The 17947-nt window shown below is 43.5% G+C and overlaps 1 protein-coding gene across 2 annotated transcripts in view; it reads right to left on the bottom strand.

The window, feature by feature from the left end:
* APBA2 (amyloid beta precursor protein binding family A member 2) overlaps window positions 1-17947 on the bottom strand; it is a 699615-nt gene that overhangs the window by 137422 nt on the left and 544246 nt on the right. Inside the window, exon 7 of one of the 2 annotated variants that reach the window (XM_073652927.1) lies at window positions 10246-10281. The exons of the other annotated variant lie outside the window; for it this stretch is intronic. Within the exon in view, the coding sequence (XP_073509028.1) occupies window positions 10246-10281 (36 nt within the window). The remainder of the gene's footprint in view (window positions 1-10245; window positions 10282-17947) is intronic. 2 annotated transcript variants of the gene reach the window in all.

Below are 17947 nucleotides of genomic sequence, written 5' to 3'. Positions count from 1 at the left end.
TCCCAAATAATGGGACTTATGTTTGTAATATGCTGTACTGCATGGCTCTTGTAAGGGGCATTGCAAGTTGCTCCGTCCTAATTTTTGGCAGCTTTTGCTTGAAAGGCATAAGCAAATACTATGGGAGACCCACTCCCCAATAATGGGACTTATGTTTGTAATATGCTGTACTGCTTGGCTCTTGTAAGGGGCATTGCAAGTTGCTCCATCCTAATTTTTGGCAGCTTTTGCTTGCATGGCATAAGCAAATACTATGGGAGACCCACTCCCCAATAATGGGACTTATGTTTGTAATATGCTGTACTGCATGGCTCTTGTAAGGGGCATTGCAAGTTGCTCCGTCCTAATTTTTGGCAGCTTTTGCTTGCAAGGCATAAGCAAATACTATGGGAGACCCACTCCCCAATAATGGGACTTATGTTTGTAATATGCTGTACTGCATGTGACGCGCCCCCTGGGCCGTGTGTACACGTGTGTGGGATACTCGGTGCCGGGTCTCTGGGGTCTGTAGTCTCCGTGGCGGTGACCCGGTCTCGTGGCTCAGGCTGGTCAAACCAGTGGCAGTCTTTCTTAGGTTTTGAGGTTAATTGTTCGACTGCGCCACCCGTGGATTGCGGTCAGGGAGTACCACCGCTGCGAGGCAGACCGCTGAGGCTGGTGTTGTGTGCGCAGCAGAGAATGGGATAACTCCCCAAGGGAGGAGTATAGCCTCAGGGCAGTGAGTGTGGATGATGGGGGTGATGGTGCACGAGCGCAGCAGGAACGACTCAAGGTCTTTGCAGTGCAGTTCAGGGTCTTTACTGATGATTATAAGGTAGACCCTCCCGGGAGTACTGGCTAGCATAAGAGGCCTGGTCAGTCTGTGAGCAAGCAGGAGTTCTGCTGGCCAGGTGGAGTTGTATGCCTCCCTGTCTGTCTGCACTCTTCCTGGCTACCTTGCTGTAAGCGGGTAGAAGTAGCCCACGTCCCTGAGTGTACCGTGTAGTGCTCACCCGTATAGCTGGGGACTTGGGGCCTTCTGTTAGCCTCCGCTCCACGACGGCGGTGCTGGTCCCTTGCTTGTGACTGAGCCTCCGGGCTTCTATGGCCAGAGGACCTGAAATCCCCTGCCGGCTGGTTTCTGCTGCTGGATATATAAGTCCTCACAGCCTCGGACTCCTGTGTCCGGTTCCTATTGTCTTCTGCCAGGGCGAGCTCTGCTCAGCTTCCAGCCCCTGGTCTTTAGCTCCTAGCTTCTACAGAGCTCCTTGCTGTTACTTTCCCTTGCTCTCACTCTGACTCTGACTGTTCTCTGACTCACTCAACCCCGCCCCAGATCCAGTTTATAAGGGCAGAATTCTCCCCTCCCAGTACTGGGGCAGGAGGATGTTGCATGTTTAAGGGATCCTGACCAGGAAACCTCCCACTTGCTCTCCGACGTAATATCTCTATTACTGTGGTGACCAGATCCCTGGGGTGCCACACATGGCTCTTGTAAGGGGCATTGCAGTTCCTCATAATTTTTGGAAAGCCTTCCATTCACTGCTTAGGCCAACAGTGCACAGGAGACCCAGTTGCTATAAATGGAAAATAAGGTTTAGTTAACGCCCTCTAACCTCCATGTCATTTCCAAAGGGCATTGGAGTGCCTCGAAATTTTTGGTAGGCATTGCACTCACTGTATGCCCTATAACTGTGTAGCCGAATCGCTCCTTTTGTTACAGAAACATATCCTACAAGACATATCTGGTTGACTGGCCTGATATTGATGTGAATGGTCCCTGTTCCTCCTGCTCTTTCTCCTTTGCCACTACCTCATCCATCATTTATCACCTGAAGCTTTGTTTTAACAGGAGTCATAGAACTTGAATAGTAGCAGGAAAACATCCAGCAATCCTCGGAGGAGGTAGGATATGCGCCAAAACGCTGACCACCTCAGGCCTAGTCGCTACTACATACATGCGCTTGCATTACAACAAAACAAAGCAGATGCTATCTTCTATCATCCTCATCATGCTCCTCACCTTGGCACTCTCAACTCCACTGAGTGGGAAAGGTTACCGGGACAAATAGGGGTGGCTGGGGACCGAGTATGGACACCCGGCCACCCCCTGGAGGCTGGGAAGCAAGCGGGGACACCAGGCCACCAGGCGGCTGGGGACTGAGTATGGATACCAGGCCGCCGACAAGCAAGCAGTATGGTATTGCAGCCTGGGGGTGGGTGGGTGGCTGGCTGCATACTTGCGCTTGCATTGCAAGGAATGGGAGAGGTACAATTGAACACTGCCCTGGGACAAGGACTTGAATGGGGATAGTTGCAAGTCTGCAACGACAGGTGCAAGGTGGGAGGCATCTTCGCATGTACCATGAGCAGGGGTTTGGCATGCACACACTACAGCGGAATAGGCTCTCCTTCCCACTAAATGCACTGGGGAGGGCACAGGTAATGTTTTGGTATACGCGCTTAATCTTATGTATAAGGCACACCAGGACAAATAGGGGCGGCTGGGGACTGAGTATGGATACCTCGCTGCCGAAGCAGCCATGAGGTAGTGGCCAGCTTCGGCCTCCTCCAAACTAAAAGGCCCCATTTCAAGTGCAAGCTAGCAGTATGGAATTGCAGTCTGGGGGTGGGTGGGTGGCAGGCTGCACACTTACACTTGCATTAAAAGAAAACATAGCAGATGCTAACTTCTGTCATCATCATCATGCTCCTCACCTTGGCACTCTCAACTCCACGGATGGAGAAGTCAGGGCCCACCGGAGGAGTCTGGTTCTCTGGTGGGCTCGTCCAATGCTGCCTAAAGCAGGCCGGGCTAAGAAAAGTGTGTGGGGGGATGTTCCAAGGAGAAATAGGGGCGGCTGGGGACCGTTTATGGACACCCGGCTGCCCCCAGGCGGCTGGGGACCGTGTGTGGACACCCGGCCGCGGGGCGGCTGGGGACGAGTATGGACACCCGGCCGCCGGGCGGATGGGGACTGAGTATGGATTCCAGGCCGCCAACACAGCCATGACATGGTGGCCAGCTTCCGCCTCCACATGCCTAAAAGGCCCAATTTCAAGTGCAAGCAAGCAAGCAGTATGGTATTGCAGCCTGGGGGTGGGTGGGTGGCAGGCTGCATACTTGCGCTTGTATTGCAAGGAATGGGGGAGGTACAATTGAACACTGCCCTGGGACTAGAACTTGCATGCGGATAGTTGCAAGTCTGCATCTTCTGATGCGGCAAGGATCACTTATGATGGGCACACTTTTAGACAGTGACCAGGGAGTCAGAGATGCTTCCAGGGGTCTTCCCCATGCTGTTCCCATGTCTTTTCAGCACTTTATGCATGTGTCACACAGCACATGGCCAGATAAGGTTGTAAAATGTTAAAATGACATTTCCCGGTGAATGCATTTGTCATAGTTGAAAGCAATACAAAAGTGCAAAAACGCATAAAAAATGCTACTTGTGAACATAGCCGAAGGTGTGGAGGAGTATTTTTGTTTTTGGTCATTTATTTTAACTTATACACAAGTCTTTTCCCTGGAAAGGATGTTCCTTAACATATTTTACAGGAAAAAAGTTTCACTTTCGTTTTTGAACGTTTTATTGTGAGCCCGTAAAAGTGGCCTAATACCTCTGACCACGTTGTTGACAGCAGTGACCTGGGGGTCAGAAATGCTTCCTGGGGCGATCCCCATGCTGTCCCCATGTCATTTGAGCACTGTCACTATCATTTTGGGCACTTGTTAGGCTTTTAAAAGACTGCCGGGGTGCCACCGCAAAAATGCTCGAGTCTCCCATAGACTAACATTGGGCTCGTTGCTCGGGTCGAGCACCCGAGTATCACGGCGAGCTCGGCCCGAGCTTCGAGCACCCGAGCATTTTAGTGCTCGCTCAACACTATTCCTAGGTCTTCAGGACTTTAACTTTCACGTGGAGCATAGGCCCGAGAAATTACACAGGAATGCGGATGCCCTCTCTAGAATTCCCTTCCAGGTATGGGAAGGTGCCCAAACCTCCGGCTTTTGGGCAGAGGGAGGGAATATTTGACAGAGTCACTGCTGTGATATACGAGGGGAGGTATGTGTCACACAGGTTGCTCTCCTGTGTGAACTAAAACCTACTAAATTTCTGCCAGCATGCTATATGCTGGGGGTTAACACCCTTAAAGGGTGTGGTTTTATGGGAATGGCAAAGAGGGTGGGAAGCCATTCACACTACCTCCCCTCAGGGTGTGGCGGAGCAAGGTTTAAATGCTAAGTCATTATTGTTTCCTGTGTGTAGTGTGTGGTCTGGAGAGGGAAGTCTCCAGGCTGTGTTGGGCTGAACCCAGAAAGCAACACCGGAGGACTGGTGTTGCTGAGACTACACTGTGCTACCTGCAGCGGGCAGAGCCTAGCTGGCTAAAGTACACTGTTATACTTTGTCTTGTGTTTTCCCGTTAACCCCTAGAGGGACTGTTTATTTTTTAAGGGATGCTGCTGGAGTTTATGCCGTACAATAAACCCGCAGGAAGTTTACCCGAACTGTGTGTCCTGTGTCTGCCTCTGGAGAGCTGAGCAAGTCGCTTTACCACATATGCTATTGAAATGTTTAGCGTAGGGAGCTATTTAAATATAATAATAATATAATCTTTATTTTCATATAGCGGCAACATATTCCGCAGCGCTTTACATAGATTATCATCGCTGTCCCCATTGGGGCTCACAATCTAAATTCCCTATCAGTATGTCTTTGGACAAACATGTCAGTTTGTCTGTGGGAGGAAACCGGAGAAAACCCACCCAAACACGGGGAGAGCATACAAAAGCAGTGCTAACGACTGAGCTACCGTGCTGCCCGAGTGGCTGGCATTTTATTATATATGGAAAACTCTAGCAATCATATTTGGTGGCCACCTTATGAAGCATGCCATCATTGTTCATTTGTTCCAGCTCCTGCTGCTTGATTTTAACTGGAGGGTCATGTGTAAACCAGTTATTAGTTATGTGATCATATAGTAAACTATCAAATTACTATACATATTTACGTTAAATAATGTTAGAAACAAGAAAAGGACTGTTATATTTGAATCCATTAGCAGATTTATATAATATTTCAGTAGACTAAAAATAAGAAAAATACTTTCTGGCTTTGGGAAAAATATTAAAAAAAAGCTCTGTTATCCAGCACATTGCTATCAGGAGAAAAGATCTGCCTTGGCACATTTTCCATAATTATCATATCTTCCCATGATAAATGCCATGAGGCATAAAAACAAAGCCTCAGAGATTTTTGGAACTGTTTTCTAGTAAATTACATCTCATCAGTCAAGGCACTTATCATTATGTACTGTGAATGAATGAGTCCAAGTATAGATGAAGAATAGGAGAGAGGACACAGTATGCTAGAAATAGTAAGCGTTTCTTAGCATGATGTAAATTTTAGGGGTGCGGAATTGATGGGAGATTTTAGGTTATTATTGTGAAGAGCACTCACATGTCCAAATAACAATATATATTATTACCTCTTCAGAGTTACTGGGAAGTGAAAACTAAAAAAGAATCAACACACAACAATGAACATTCTGCACAAAAGCAGCTTAACAATGTGAACAATGTGATATTTATGAAAAATCTTAGACTGTTGAAAAAAAGAAAATGTTATTGAAGCTATCATTCAACCACTGTGTATTTAAAGTTGAATGGATTACTAGTGAAATACAGAACAATAGTAGTATAAGATTATATATTATACAGTGCCTATGAGATGCGAATACTCCATGCTGAGTATCATAAGAACATGCTATGAATGTACAGGTTCCTAAGAACCCCAATGCTTAAATATTCTATAAAAGGAGACTATCTGGTCAACAGTCTTTTAACCCATACTTTACATATTGCACAGTCTCGATATGGTTTGAAACAAAAGGGTCATTTCTATTCCAGTCCATTTTTTATGAACCATTTCTTTTATACCCTTATTCCTTTCTTAGCTCACTTTAATTGCGTCACTCCTCGACTGATAAAAACATTTTATTTTTCAAACTCGTACACCGATCACGGTATCAATAACTTATATCTGTTTTCATCTATCAATACGGATATGTTTTTTCTGCTAATGCATGGGTTAGCCACTTGAGATGCCCATCGATATTAGGACAAAAAAAATGTTTCATTCCAAGTGTATAATGGCAAGGTTATACTTCACTGAATGGAATCTGAATTGTGCAAATTAACTCTTTTCATTTCAGAGGGGGTTTTATAACTTTGAGCCTCAATGAAACTTATTTTTATAGCGAGCTATATAATCTGTTAATCCTTCAAATCTTATTATTTTCCGGTAAGCAGTAAATTAAACTTGCACTGGAAAATGTTATGAGGTGTTAGAGCAGATTTGTTATGCTTTGCTTTTCTCCATGGATTGTATAGTTTAAGTGAACTCTATCCAATATGATATCACACATACAGCAGCAATCAAAATGATTCAACCCTCATTGTAAATTTGTTTTAAAAACTAAAATTTACAAACTTTATATACTTTGCAGTAAAGCAATCAACAAAAACATGTAGTATAACAAGTGGTTTCTCTAAATTCAACACAAAATACCCCTTTTGATAACTTTGGCAGTCTCACAATTATCCAACAATTTTTTGAGAAGTGTCTTTGGTATTTAGTACTTAGTAGACCACCTTTAGCTGTTATGACCTGCTGCATACATGATGCATAGATAGACACCCATGTCTGGTAGAGTTCCTAAGAAATCTTAGCCCATTCCTTGTGGGCAGGGCCGGCGTCAGCACCCGGCGTACCCGGGCAAGTGCCGGGGCCCTGGAAAATCAGAGGGGCCCACCGCCCACTCACTGTCGGGGCCCACCGCCCAATCACTGTCGGGGCCCACCGCCCACTCACTGTCGGGGCCCACCCATCGCCCACTCACTGTCGGGGCCCACCGCCCACTCACTGTCGGAGCCCACCACCCACTCACTGTCGGGGCCCTGGCCGCTTCCTCGGCACCTGTTCAGTGACGCAGGCGCTGCTTGATTGCCAGCACTTCAGACATGGCCGCGCACAGTGTGCTGTGTCTGCTAGTAATGACACGACAGGGTCGACGGCACTGCACCTTTAATTGTGCTTGTGTGTCGCCCCTGCCGTGTCATTACTAGCAGACACAGCCGCACAGTGCGCGGCCATGTCTGGGGGAGTGCCGGCAATCAAACACCGTCGGAGTTCCTGCACAGATGGGGGGAGCGGCCCGGACCCGACCGCAAGTGGGCCCCTCTGATGTTCCAGGTCCATGAAGTCTGTGACACGCCGGGGGCCCTGCACTGCCCCATACCTGAGGAGCTGCTGGACAGGACACTGAACCGGGAACAGGTGAGTGAGGCTTCCCCAATCCCCATATTAAAAATATTTGTAATGGGTCTGTGTGAATGTCAGTGCGTATGACTGTGTATATATATTTGTCTGTTTTATATATGTTTTTAAGAATTTGTGTACCATGTGTGCGTGCATGTGTATGCGTACCGTGTGTGCGTGCATGTGTCTGCGTACCGTGTGTGCGTGTGCATGTCTGCGTACCATGTCTGCGTGCGGCTGTCTGTGTACCGTGTGTGCGTGCATGTGTCTGCGTACCGTGTGTGCGTGCATGTGTCTGCGTACCGTGTGTGCGTGCATGTGTCTGCGTACCGTGTGTGCGTGCATGTGTCTGCGTACCGTGTGTGCGTGCGCATGTCTGCGTACCGTGTGTGCGTGAGCGTGTCTGCGTACTGTGTGTGCGTGCGCATGTCTGCGTACCGTGTGTGCATGTCTGCGTACCGTGTGTGTGCGCATGTCTGCATATGTGAAGGATGAGGTGGCAGGCTGGGCCCTGTGTACTATATATATATATTTCTCCGTCGTATCTGTGCATCATGAATCGTGTATGTGTTAAAGGGGCCCACAGAGACTCTTTCGCCCGGGGCCCAGAAAAACCTGGAGCCGGCCCTGCTTGTGGGCAATAGATAGCATATACATTTAATGTTCTTAGAGAAACAATTGGAAGCATACTGTACTTTACAAGTTCAAAGTCAAAGAAACATTGACTACACAACTTCCAGTTCACTATTATTCTTAAGTTTAATTGTTGCAACCAATTACGTCAAATTCAGCCAAAGATTTTCTATGCGATTCAAGTCAGCAGGCTATGCCAGTCACTCCAGAATTTTCCAGGACTTATTAGGGCAATCCTTTGTGGATCTTGAGGTATGCTTGGGACCACGGTCCTGCTGGAAAGTCAAAAGATGCCAATGTTTCAGCTTTCTAACAGAAGCCATGATGTTTTCTTCTAGAATTTTCTGATTCTTGATTGAATCCATATTGCCTTCCAAACACTCTAGGTTTCTACTTCAAGAGGAAGGAAGGCATCCCCAGAGTTTCATCGAGCCATCACCATCCTTTACTGTAGGAAGGATGTTCCTTTTGGCGCATTATTAATTTTTCCTCCTCCAGATGTACTGCTGATTAAGAAGCCTGAAAAGTTCCTGTTTTGTTTCTTCACTCAACAGAACTGAATCCTCAAACATTTGAGGTTTATTTGTATGGTTTTGTACATTTTAGAGCCAACAAATTTGTGCTATTGGGCAAGTAGAGGTACAAACATTGAGACCTTCAGCGTTTAGTATCTGCCTTCTAAATTGAATCTTCAGTGCCTGCTGCCACCAAATCTTGATGCATTTTTTTCAGTTAATGAAAAACAAAATCTGGTAGGAGACAGTGATAGTTTCCTCTCTCTGCTTAGTTCAGATATTATTTGTTTTACTCGCTTATATAGTACAATTAACTCCACAGCGCTTTACAGACATCATCATTACTATCCCTATTGGGGCTCACAATCTAAATTCCCTATCAGTATGTCTTTGGAGTGTGGGAGAAAACCCACACAAACAGAGGGAGAACATACAAACTCCTTGCAGATGTTGTACTTGGTGGGATTTGAACCTAAGACCTCATTTCTGCAAAGTAACAGTGCTAACCACTGAGCCACCATACTGACTCAGTATAGGCCATGTAGCTTTAACTTTGAACTTGTGAACTCTGCTTCTGTAACTAAGGTACTTTAGATGCAGTGACACAGAAACACAGAGCAGCCTGTACAGGGTTAACAAACAAGGAGGATTTATTGCAACAGGGTCAATCTCCAAGCAGGGAGTAACAGGGGAAATATGGGGACAACATAGGGAGTAGCAGGTAACAGACTATACCCGACAATCCACAGTTTGGCTAGATGTAGGCGATACGGTTCTAATCGGCAGTTTTACACTTAGCTGACTCTTGTTCCTCACAAGGCAGCTGCCAGCTGATGCCAGTGTTGTTTTCTTCTGGCTTCCCCGCCAAAACAATGCCCCGTCTTCTGGCGGCAGCAGGCGGTCTCCAGTTTGACCCGCTGAGCGCCTAGTCCATAACACTGCACCTCACTTGCTCGGCTCCACGTCTTCTGGCAGCAGCGGGCGGTCTCCGGTTTGACCCGCTGAGCCCCTAGTCCATAACACTGCACCTCACTTGCTCGACTCCACGGACCCTGCGTCTCTTCTCCCTCTAGTGGGGCTTGACCCCAACTGTCAACTCCCTGCTTTCCCGTGCAAACCTCCTTTTTCTCTCTATTCCTAGACAAGCCCCCAGCTCCCTGGTCACCTGACCCCTGAGCTCTGGCTCTGGACACGCCCCCAGCTTCCCGGTCACCTGACTCCTGTGCTCGCAGTCTGTCTTCCCCCTGCAACCAGAGTCACAGCCCCGGCAGTTCCGGATCCCTTGTTCTGAAAGTACTTACTCCCCGGTCTTCCCCCTTACACTTCCATTGTACCTCTAGGATCATTCAATGCCTTTGTGATAACTTTGTATACTTTTACCTGTTTGTGAAAGACAATGATCTCTTCTCTTAACTTTTTGGACCACTCTCTTGAAAACCCAAGAATATTAGTGGACTAGAGCCCATTGTACATGAGGGAATAGACTAAGATTCCTCAGTGACTCTGCGAGAAACTGGTTATGCATCACAATTAAAGCATAGCAGGTCTTAACAAGGCAGAAGGCCCACAATTTGTAAAGAAACCATAATACAAAAATGCTTTCTAGACAAAAAAAAAATAAAACAAGCATTTAAGTAAAAAAAATGCCCCAAAAGGTGTTCATGCCTTTTAAGCATATGATCAGTTACAAGCTAAAAATCTGTTTTCAATCTAGATAAAATGGTTTAGAAGCTAATGGAATGAAAAAAGACAATGAAATGGATGTTAGTAAAAACAGGAAACATTCCACACACCGCTTTTTTCTTGATTTTAGCAGCCTTCTGCATCCTCTGTATAGACGACAGCACGTGACAGAGAAGATAGAGGAGTGTGATCACACAGAGAAAAACAGAGAAAAGAGTAATCTATTAGCGTATAATTCTGAGACAAGGAAACCCACATGCCAAACAGGTGTTGTGATGCTGTAAATGCGCTAGTACTAGCATAATGGTAGTTTAATAATAATAATTATAATAATAATTTTTATTTTTATAGTGCCAACATATTCCACAGCACTTTACAATTTTAGGGGGAACTTTTTGCAGACAATATAGAATAAGCATATCTCATATCGAAAGGAGTGAGGGCCCTGCTCGCAAGCTTATAGTCTATGAGGAAATAAGTTTAAATATTTTACTGTATATAGCATAATACAAGTTTGATATTAGCATAATATAATCACATGATCAATCATCAAGTCAGCTGTATAAAAGCTTTATTTCTGAAAATGAAAACAAAAATGCATTATTCTTAAAAATCACAAGAATTGAACTGCGAATAGTAAATTAAGGCTGAATGAACCAAAATGTCATATATTTTATATTTCAGCTCACCTTCTAACTTATTAATGAAATTTCTAGAAGATTCACAAATCACCCATCATTTAAATTCCCATATGCAATCACTGACAGCAGCATTTAACACTCGCCAGGTAGAAGAACATCACAAGTCCCGCCCATCAGCACCCCGTTACATGATTGAGGGCACCGATGGGTTGCCATGACAGCTGGGGTTCTGCAGAATACCCCTGTGCTTGTCATTATAAATCTCCTATGAACTCCAGCCCATGGCTGGCATTCATAGGAGATTGTGATTTTTGATACACATAGCAACATAGCAGGGCTGATGCCCTGCTAAGTGTGGCACAAGCGATCGGATGTTGCAGCTTCAAGCCTCCTAAGGGTATTAGTAACACCTTCCCAACATTTGTAGTATATATGCGTCATCGTCGGGAAAGACATCCTGACCGATGCAGTATATACAGTTATATGAAAAAGTTTGGGCACCCCTATTAATCTTAAGCTTAATGTTTTCTTAAAATTGGTGTTTTTGCAACAGCTATTTCAGTTTGATATATGTAATAACTGTTGGACACAGTAATGTTTCTGCCTTGAAATGAGGTTTATTGTACTAACAGAAAATGTGCAATCTGCATTCAAACAAAATTTGACAGGTGCATAAGTATGGGCACCCATATAATTTTCTTGTTTTAAATACTCCTACCTACTTTTTACTGACTTACTAAAGCACTTTTTTTAGTTTTGTAACCTCATTGAGCTTTGAACTTCATAGCCAGGTGTATGCAATGATGAGAAAAGCTCCTTAAAGTGGCTACTTGCAAGTTGTTCTCCTGTTTGAATCTCCTCTGAAGAGTGGCATCATGGGCTCCTCAAAACAACTGTCAAATGATCTGAAAACAAAGATTATTCAAAATAGTTGTTCAGGGGAAGGATACAAAAAGCTGTCTCAGAGATTTAACCTGTCAGTTTCCACTGTGAGGAACATAGTAAGGAAATGGAAGAACACAGGGACAGTTCTTGTTAAGGCCAGAAGTGGCAGGCCAAGAAAAACATCAGAAAGGCAGAGTAGAAGAATGGTGAGATCAGTCAAGGACAATCCTCAGACCACCTCCAGAGAGCTGCAGCATCAACTTGCGGCAGATGGTGTCACTGTGCATCGGTCAACTATACAACACACTTTGCACAAGGAGAAACTGTATGGGAGAGTGATGTGAAAGAAGCCGTTTCTGCAAGCACGCCACAAACAGAGTCGGCTGAGGTATGCAAAAGCACATTTGGAGAAGCCAATTTCTTTTTGGAAGAAGGTCCTGTGGGCTGATGAAACCAAGATTGAGTTGTTTGGTCATGCAAAAAGTCGTTATGCATAGCGGCAAAAAAACACAGCATTCCAAGAAAAACACTTGCTACCCACAGTTAAATTTGGTGGAGGTTCCATCATGTTTTGGGGCTGTGTGGCCAATGCCGGCACCGGGAATCTTGTTAAAGTTGAGGGACGCATGGATTCCACTCAGTATCAGCAGATTCTTGACAATAATGTTCAAGAATCAGTGATAAAGTTGAAGTTACGCAGGGGATGGATCTTTCAGCAAGACAATGATCCAAAACACCGCTCCAAATCTACTCAGGCATTCATGCAGAGGAACAATTACAATGTTCTGGAATGGCCATCCCAGTCCCCAGACCTGAATATCATTGAACATCTGTGGGATCATTTGAAGAGGGCTGTCCATGCTCGGCGACCATCAAACTTAACTGAACTGGAATTGTTTTGTAAAGAGGAATGGTCAAAAATACCTTCATCCAGGATCCAGGAACTCATTAAAAGCAACAGGAAGCGACTAGAGGCTGTTATTTTTGCAAAAGGAGGATCTACTAAATATTAATGTCACTTTTTCTGGTGAGGTGCCCATACTTATGCACCTGTCAAATTTTATTTGAATACAGATTGCACAATTTCTGTTAGTGCAATAAACCTCATTTCAAGGCAGAAACATTACTGTGTCCAACAGTTATTACATATATCAAACTGAAATAGCTGTTGCAAAAACACCAATTTTAAGAAAACATTAAGCTTAAGATTAATAGGGGTGCCCAAACTTTTTCATATAACTGTATATGTCATGGCGATTGCCCGAGCACAGGGGTCTGTGGCAGAGGGAAGAAAGCCCCTCTGCCCTTGGATCGGAGACCCTGCGATGTCGTCGCAGGGCCCAATTGTTGCCATGGTGACCCGATTTTGGTATGACGACATCCAGATCATCAGAGCTAGCAAAGTTGATAGATCATGCACAGTGCATGATCTAACAAGTTTGCCTGACAGTGCAGGGCTGACAGCTTGAATAGCATAGGAATGGTGCTGCATCCCTACACTATACAGGCGATCAGACTGCAAAAAGTGAAAGTCTCATAGTAGGACAATGTGAAAAAGCAAAAAAAGTGAAAGAAAATACAAAAAAAAATATTAAAATATTTTTTAAAAAAATCAGAAAATAATAATAATAAAAAAATATATATTTATATACACAGGTGCTTCTCATAAAATTAGAATATCATCAAAAAGTTAATTTATTTCAGTTTTTCAATGCAAAAAGTGAAACTCATATATTATATAGAGTCATTACAAACAGAGAGATCTATTTCAAGTGTTTATTTCTGTTAATGTTGATGATTATGGCTTACAGCCAATGAAAATACAAGAGTCACTATCTCAGTAAATTAAAATAATTAACAAAAAACACCTGCAAAGGTTTCCTATGCGTTTAAAAAGGTTCCTTAGTATGTTTCAGTAGGCTCCACAATCATGGGGAAGACTGCTGACTTGACAGATGTCCAGAAGGCAGTCATTGACACACTCCACCAGGTCTCAGAGTTCCAATTTTCATTTGGAAATCAAGGTCCCAGAGTCAGGAGGAAGAGTGGAGAGGCACACAATCCAAGCTGCTTGAGGTTTAGTGTGAAGTTTCCACAATCAGTGATGGTTTAAGGAGCAATGTCATCTGCTGGTGTAGGTTCACTGTGTTTTATCAAGACCAAAGTCAGCGCAGCCATCTACCAGGAAATTTTAGAGTACTTCATGCTTCCCTCTGCAAACAAGCTTTTTGGAGATGGAAATTTAATTCTCCAGCAGGGTTTGGCACCAGTCCACACTGCCAAAAGTACCAATACCTGGTTTAAAAACCACAGTATCACTGTGCTTGATTGGCCAGCAAACTCGCCTGAGCTTAACCCCATAGAGAATCTGTGGTGTATTGTCAAGAGGAAGATGAGAGACACCAGACCCAACAATGCAGACGAGTTGAAGGCTGCTATCAAAGCAACCTGGGCTTCCATAACACATCAGCAGTGCCACAGGCTGATCACCTCCATGCCACGCCGCATTGATGCAGTAATTGATGCAAAAGGATCCCCGACCAAGTATTGAGTGCATTTAATGAACATACATTTCAGTAGGCCAACATTTCAGATTTTAAAATAATTTTTCAAGCTGGTGTTATAAAGTATTCTAATTTACTGAGATAATGACTTTTGTGTTTTCATGGCTGTAAGCCATAATCATCAACATTAACAGAAATAAACCCTTGAAATAGATCACTCTGTTTGTAATGACTCTATATAGTATAGGAGTTTCACTTTTTGTATTGAAGAACTGAAATAAATTAACTTTTTGATGATATTCTAATTTAGTGAGATGCAGATGTATATACAGTATACAGTATATATATACAGTTATATGAAAAAGTTTGGGCACCCCTATTAATCTTAAGCTTAATGTTTTCTTAAAATTGGTGCTTTTGCAACAGCTATTTCAGTTTGATATATGTAATAACTGTTGGACACAGTAATGTTTCTGCCTTGAAATGAGGTTTATTGTACTAACAGAAAATGTGCAATCTGCATTCAAACAAAATTTGACAGGTGCATAAGTATGGGCACCCTTATCATTTTCTTGTTTTAAATACTCCTACCTACTTTTTACTGACTTACTAAAGCACGTTTTTGGGTTTTGTAACCTCATTGAGCTTTGAACTTCATAGCCAGGTGTATGCAATTATGAGAAAAGCAACTTAAAGTGGCCACTTGCAAGTTGTTCTCCTGTTTGAATCTCCTCTGAAGAGTGGCATCATGGGCTCCTCAAAACAACTGTCAAATGCTCTGAAAACAAAGATTATTCAACATAGTTGTTCAGGGAAAGGATACAAAAAGCTGTCTCAGAGATTTAACCTGTCAGTTTCCACTGTGAGGAACATAGTAAGGAAATGGAAGAACACAGGGACAGTTCTTGTTAAGGCCAGAAGTGGCAGGCCAAGAAAAACATCAGAAAGGCAGAGAAGAAGAATGGTGAGATCAGTCAAGGACAATCCTCAGACCACCTCCAGAGAGCTGCAGCATCAACTTGCAGCAGATGGTGTCACTGTGCATCGGTCAACTATACAACGCACTTTTCACAAGGAGAAGCTGTATGGGAGAGTGATGCGAAAGAAGCCGTTTCTGCAAGCACGCCACAAACAGAGTCGGCTGAGGTATGCAAAAGCACATTTGGAGAAGCCAATTTCTTTTGGGAAGAAGGTCCTGTGGACTGATGAAACCAAGATTGAGTTGTTTGGTCATACAAAAAGGCGTTATGCATGGCGGCAAAAAAACACAGCATTCCAAGAAAAACACTTGCTACCCACAGTAAAATTTGGTGGAGGTACCATCATGCTTTGGGGCTGTGTGGCCAATGCCGGCACCGGGAATCTTGTTAAAGTTGAGGGACGCATGGATTCCACTCAGTATCAGCAGATTCTTGACAATAATGTTCAAGAATCAGTGATAAAGTTGAAGTTACGCAGGGGATGGATCTTTCAGCAAGACAATGATCCAAAACACCGCTCCAAATCTACTCAGGCATTCATGCAGAGGAACAATTACAATGTTCTGGAATGGACATCCCAGTCCCCAGACCTGAATATCATTGAACATCTGTGTGATCATTTGAAGAGGGCTGTCCATGCTCGGCGACCATCAAACTTAACTGAACTGGAATTGTTTTGTAAAGAGGAATGGTCAAAAATACCTTCATCCAGGATCCAGGAACTCATTAAAAGCAACAGGAAGTGACTAGAGGCTGCAAGATGAAGGCATTGAAGCTATGGACTGGCCCGCCCATTCCCCAGACCTGAATCCGATTGAGCACATCTGGGACATCATGTCTCGCTCCATCCACCAACGTCACGTTGCACCACAGACTGTCCAGGAGTTGGCGGATGCTTTAGTCCAGGTATGGGAGGAGATCCCACAGGAGACCATCCGCAACCTCATCAGGAGCATGCCCATGCGTTGTAGGGAGGTCATACAGGCACGTGGAGGCCACACACAATACTAAGCCTCATTTTGACTTGTTTTAAGGACATTACATCAAAGTTGGATCAGCCTGGGGTGACTTCAAATCCAGGCCTCCATAGGTTAATAAATTTGATTTCCATTGATGATGTTTGTGTTATTTTGTTGTCAGCACATTCAACTTTGTGCAGAACAAAGTATTTAATAGAATATTTCATTCATTCAGATCTAGGATGTGTTATTTGAGTGTTGAGTGTTCCCTTTATTTTTTTGAGCAGTGTGTGTATATATATATATATATATATATATATATATATATATATATACATATATATATTGTACCCAGAAATAAATATTTTTATGAAAAAAGAAACAAACAAAAAGAGTACACATATTTCATATCACTATGTCCGGAACAACCTGAACTATAAAACTGTCCCACTGGTTAACCCCTTCAGTGAACACCATAAAAAAATGAATAAAAAAACGAGGTAAAAAACTATGCTTTATCATGATAGCATCAAACAAAAAGTGGAATAAAACACGATCAAAAAGACGTATGTAAATCAAAATGGTATGGCTGAAAATGTCATCTTGTCTCGCAAAAACAAGGTGCCATACAGTTCCATCAGCCGAAAAATAAAAAAGTTATAGCTCTCAGAATAAAACGATGCAAAAAGAATTATTTTTTCTATAAAATAGTTTTTATTGTGTAAAAGCACCACCAAAACATAAAAAAGATATAAATGTGGTATCACTGTAATTGTATTGACCCGTAGAATAAAGCTGCCTTATCAATATTACCACACGCGGAGCAGCATAAAAAAAACAAAAAACACAATTCCTAAATTGCTGGTTTTTGTTCATTCTGCCTCCCAAAAATCAGAATAGAAAGCAATTAAAAAACGTCACATGCCCGAAAATGATACCAATATAAACATCAACTCGTCCTGCAAAAAACAAGCCCTCACATGACTCTGTCGGCAGAAATATGGAAAAATTATAGCTCTCAAAATATGGCGATGCAAAATCTAGTTTTTGCATAACAAAAGTGTTTTTTTTGTGTGCGACATCTGTCAATCATAAAAACCCGATATAAATCTGGTATCGCGGTAATCGCACCGACCTGAAGAATAAAGTCATCTAATCACTTATACTGTACGAGGAACGGCCGTAAAAAATAAATAAAACCAATTCTTCACCTGCTGTTGACTTGTTCATTCTGCCTCCCAAAGATCGCAGTAAGGCTCTGCTCACATTCATCTTGCGCTCTGCGAAGAGCGCTTACACCAGGATTTCCCTGTAAATCTCTGAAATATGTGATTCAGACGGAACCCCTGGTGGAAGATTCCCTGTAATGAGGCAGATGGAGGCATTTTGGACGCCGTAAGACCTGTGATCCGGCGGTGGCCGTCTTTTTATTAAGCATGCATAAAAGTGCCGTCAGCCACAGTTTCGAGCACTTCTGAAAATAAGGACCCCACTGAACAGAGTCCAGATGTAGTCCAGAGTAACTCTGCTGACTCATTATAGTGAATGAATCCCTTGGGGGTTTCATTTGAATCACGTCATTCAGAGATTTAGATGGAATCCCCAAAATAAGTGCTCAGAGTAGACGCGGGATAAATGTGATCCAAAATGTTATGTAAAATGTTCCTAACAAAAGCTTCACATCAATCCACAAAAAAAAGGAAGTCCCCACTCAGGTCCGTCATCTGTTATCATAAATATAGGGGGTTTCCACATTACTGATGATACAAAGGCTCTGGAAAAGCACTATGGCTTCTCCCCCCCCTAAAGAAACTCAGCAAATTCTGCACTCCCAAATCCAATG

This window comes from Phyllobates terribilis, unplaced genomic scaffold (assembly GCF_046119375.1).
Source record: "Phyllobates terribilis strain yellow unplaced genomic scaffold, ASM4611937v1 Scaffold_11__3_contigs__length_659146591, whole genome shotgun sequence".
In the NCBI taxonomy this organism is placed as follows: Eukaryota; Metazoa; Chordata; class Amphibia; order Anura; family Dendrobatidae; genus Phyllobates; species Phyllobates terribilis.
The sequence above is the reverse complement of the archived record's forward strand: the minus strand, read 5'-3'. Positions and strand labels throughout refer to the sequence as shown.